Source organism: Phaethon lepturus, unplaced genomic scaffold (genome assembly GCF_000687285.1).
Source record: "Phaethon lepturus isolate BGI_N335 unplaced genomic scaffold, ASM68728v1 scaffold34357, whole genome shotgun sequence".
NCBI classification, from domain to species: Eukaryota; Metazoa; Chordata; class Aves; order Phaethontiformes; family Phaethontidae; genus Phaethon; species Phaethon lepturus.
The window spans coordinates 8,170-12,293 of NW_010550578.1; the positions used below are offsets into that span (position 1 = coordinate 8,170).

The 4,124-nt window shown below is 49.3% G+C and overlaps 1 protein-coding gene across 1 annotated transcript in view; it reads left to right on the forward strand.

The window, feature by feature from the left end:
- Nucleotides 1–3,267, forward strand: part of LOC104623492 (tyrosine-protein kinase Blk-like) — a gene marked incomplete at its 3' end in the record, with an annotated part of 4,354 nt that extends 1,087 nt beyond the window's left edge. Inside the window, exons 2-4 of the mRNA XM_010290594.1 lie at nt 690–778; nt 1,820–1,918; nt 3,164–3,267. Coding sequence (XP_010288896.1) covers nt 690–778; nt 1,820–1,918; nt 3,164–3,267 — 292 coding nt within the window. The remainder of the gene's footprint in view (nt 1–689; nt 779–1,819; nt 1,919–3,163) is intronic.
- Between the last annotated feature and the right edge of the window lie 857 nt (nt 3,268–4,124).

A 4,124-nucleotide genomic window follows, 5' to 3' on the forward strand; every position in this document is an offset into this window, starting at 1 on the left:
GCCCCAGGGAGGGTTCGCAGCCTTGCAGCGCACGTACCAGGCGGCAGCTTTGCCAGGCACAGCGCTGGGGGGCGAAAGCTCGTTTTGCTCTGCCAAAATCTAGGCTCGAGCAACGTGGCTGGAGCACAAGCGAGGGGGTAACCTGGTGGCACATCTGCAAGGAACATCGCATAAAAGGGATGGCAAGATACAGGCTGAGTGGAGAGCATCTGCAGGGAGAGTTAAATCCCAGCGATGGGCTCAAATAACAGAAACTGAGATGACTTTATGCCTATTTCAACCAAGAAAGCCTCATCTTTTTGAGTCAAATCCCAGAGCCACCCTGGGAAACGTTTCATTTACTGCCATGTAAAACTCGGCCAAATACCGACAGGTTATTTATGACCCTTCTTATTCCTCACAAACCCGTTTTTCTTGTTGACACACTGGGGTTTGTGGATAGCGGGGTCTGGAGTGCTTTAAAAACACACGGAGAGGAAACACTTCGGTGAATCAGCGTTGGTCCCCAAGCAGGGGTTGTGGTTGGCAGGAAATCTGGCTTGGTGGAAAGCTTGGCTTTTGGGGGAAAGGGGGGGTTGACAGCCCCGGTGTGCAGGGGCTGAAATGTCCCACCACACACCCGGGTGTGCATCACCCCCCGGGCAGGGAAGCATCTGGATTCAATGGTTCTGCTGCTTCTTTCAGATCACTTGGTTGTGATTGCACTGTACGACTTTCCTGCCTCAAGTGACCGTGACCTGCCGCTGGTCAAGGGGGAGAAACTCCAAGTCCTCTCCAAGTAAGTGACCTGCTGCCAGAGGGAGGTTCAAAGACGAGTGTGATGAGGCTGGGAAAAGGGGAACCTTGGGGTCAGGCACCAATGTGCAGCTCACCATAGCTGAACCTGTGTCTTGGCTCCAGCATGTGACTGTGGGTGCCCTCTTCTCTCTGCAAGGTGGAGAAGGTGACACTTCCATGCTTTCCTTGGATTAAGGATTACTTTGGGGTCAGGTGGTGTCCCTGCCTGGATACTACTGGGGCCTTCTTCACTGCCAGTGCACATGGGCGCAGAAGTACCATAAATAACAACAATAACCTATCTCCTGTTTCATATTTTGTGCTGATCGTGCTTTTGCAAAGGATGTGGGTTGGGCGTAGTCGGAGGAAAGGACAGAATCGAGCCAGAGAGGTGTGTGGTTTCATTTCACCTTCTTCTCAAACTCATGAGAGAAAAGGCGGACAGTCCGTCTGCCCAGTCCATTACAGGACAGAGGTGGGTTTGGGTCCCCCAGTCATGTGGCCTTGTAGGGATGTTCCAACCTTGACCTCTCTGAGACATGGTCTCCGGAGGTGACATTTCTCACCCGGATGCCATGGGCTGGGGCCCATGGGGCAGGGGAGACCACTGGGTGGGGCTGGCTTTTGGTCACGGCTGGTGGCTGAGTCAGTGGTGGGAGAGCAAAGCAGTGCGGTGTCTGGCAGATGAATGAAGGAGCAGAAAGGAGGAGCTCCGATGTCCCTCTGCAAAAGACAAAGTAAACCCACAGTGACCCAGATTTCCCTCCTTTCGCTTGGGGCACGTAGCAGAGTTTTGGGTCCGTGGTCACTCTGCACTTCCTCTGCATTCGTGGAAAGAGGCTGTCACCTCCAGAAGTCCCTGAGAGACCAACAGGCTTCAACTGGTGGTCCTAAGAAATTGAGCGAGACCTGTAGAGTGGATTACGGAGTGCTGGCCTATTTGCAGGGCTCAAAATCCCAGAAGCCATGCCATTCCCGCAGCCTCAGCCTGTCATGAAACCTCCTCCAGGCACTCATGCTTTCTCTTCTACTTGCTTTGCAGCGAGGGGGACTGGTGGCTGGCAAAATCCCTCAGCAGCGGGAGGAAAGGCTACATCCCTAGTAACTTCGTCGCACAAGTAGACAGTTTGGAAGAGGAAAAGTAAGTGTGAAAGCTTATGAATGGTGGACACTAATGCAGGGCTTTGCTTTCCAAAAGAGCTCAGTCCCTCAACAAGCTACAGGAACAGCTTTACTCGACGGCAGGAAGATGTGAGTGCTGGGCTGGATGGCAAGAGGTTTTCCACCATCCTCAACAGTGCTGACCAAAAGTTCAGGAGACGTTTTAAGCACCATGGGGGTGCAGAGCAGGAAGGGTGAGGTTGCAATCGGGAAAGTGGGCAAAGACTCCTGTCCCAGCGATTGCACCCACCATGGAAAACAAGAATTTTGTGGGATGAACATAAAGGTTACATTTGCGCTGGTAAATTAGTGGTGCCAGGGACCATCATCTGGCCCCACTGGGCCAGTCCACCCACACCCGTACTGTTAAACACCCTCAGCCTCCAAAAGGGTGTCCGTATGCAAACTGGGACTAGGGATCAGGCAGGAGGGGTTGCGTTGATCCAGGTCTTGGATGTGCCAGGGACCACACCAACAATTCAATGGGGCGGACAACTGAGTGCCAGTGCCCAGACCCACAGCCTGGTGCTATTTGTTTCATTAACCCAGAGGCAGCTTTCATGTTTGGCTCCCTGCAAAGAGGATGGTACGAAAGACTTAGGCCAAAAGGGTTTATTTTGCCTATAATACAAACAGCAGAGGAAATTGTGTCCATGACTTATTCTCCTCTATGGCATTCAGCTATAAATGATCATCCCTGCTTGCGACCTCCTCTTGAAGGGTCACAACCATCACTGAATCCAGCAAATATTTAACAGCGCACAGAAATGTAGTTGAGACATAAATGCTCTTTGCATCCAAAGGGTACATTTAAATGGTTATGATCATCCTATGTTCAACATCCAGCCCACATATCTGCTTTATTTGCAGCCTGCCTGGGCACTGCTCAGGGGAGCTGTGGGTCCCTGCGTGCCTCAGAGGCTGTGCTCTGGCTGAGCCTGCACCCCTCTCCTGTACAGGGTACTGCACATGCCACACTCTCTGCTCTGATTGAGTTGCTAGGCTGTGAAACAAACCCAAAACGACCCAAATCTGGTATTGATCTACTGAAAACAGTCTATTACTGGCACTTTCCAGCAGATAAAAAACTATTTGCTGATAAAAATAACCCACAGTTTCAGACTGTAATGGTAAAAAAAAAAAAAAAGGAACGAACTGGAAAGAATTTGCCTTTTTTTAGAGCTTTTCCTTTTCAAACAACAATTTTGCCTTTTCTGTCTCCCAGGTGGTATTTTAAAACTCTGAGCAGAAAGGATGCTGAACGGCTGTTGTTATCTTCCGGCAACAAAGTTGGCTCTTTCCTTGTCCGAGAGAGTGAAACCAGCAAAGGTGAGGTCTGCAGAGCCAAGGTAACTCCTTGTTCTTGCCACGGCTTGGAGAACATTTCAGACCTGAGCTGCAAGGTCCAGCTTTGTTGGCGTTTCTCTGATCTGGTTGGGCAAAAGGGCTTTTGTTGGGCTCAGCAGGGCTGTAGCAGTGAACTGGGGATTTGGAGGGCAGAGATTTGCTCATGATGTGACTTGTACGTGTAGTTCAGGCTGTGGTAAGGGTGGCTCTTGCCACCATAGTTTGTGGCAGAGATGCAGGAACACCTACAAGCAGAAAAGATTTTCCAAAACACTGTGTAGGGCGTTTCTTTTCCTTTTCTCCCCAAGGAAATGTTACTCTTTTGGCAAATGGAGATTATTTTATGCACTCTTGAAGAAGCATTTCTCCTGCTTGCAGCAGAAACTTGAAGAATTTTGGAAAAAGCCTTTTGATGAAACATTTTCTCAGAGGAAACATATTTTTCCTGATAGTTTGTAGCTGGTGGAATTGATGCAAACCAGGAGTTTTGGAAGGAGACTCACTGGAGCAGGAAAGATAGACTTCATAGACTTCATCCACTTTCCTTCCCCACAAACATGTCTGATTTTTGAAGACATGACCCAATGAGAATGGAAAGGGCAGAGTATTGTGGTCACTTCTCTTCGGCAATGGATAAAGTTATTAACTGTAATACTTAACCATGTAACTGCAATTTCTTTGTTCTGTGCTGTTAATTTGTAGACAATCTGGAAGTTAGTTTAGATTCACAGAATCACAGAATCACTGAGGTTGGAAAGGACCTTCAAGATCATCAAGTCCAACCATTAATGCAGCGCCACCGTGTACGCTGAACCATGTCCTGAAGCGCCACATCCACA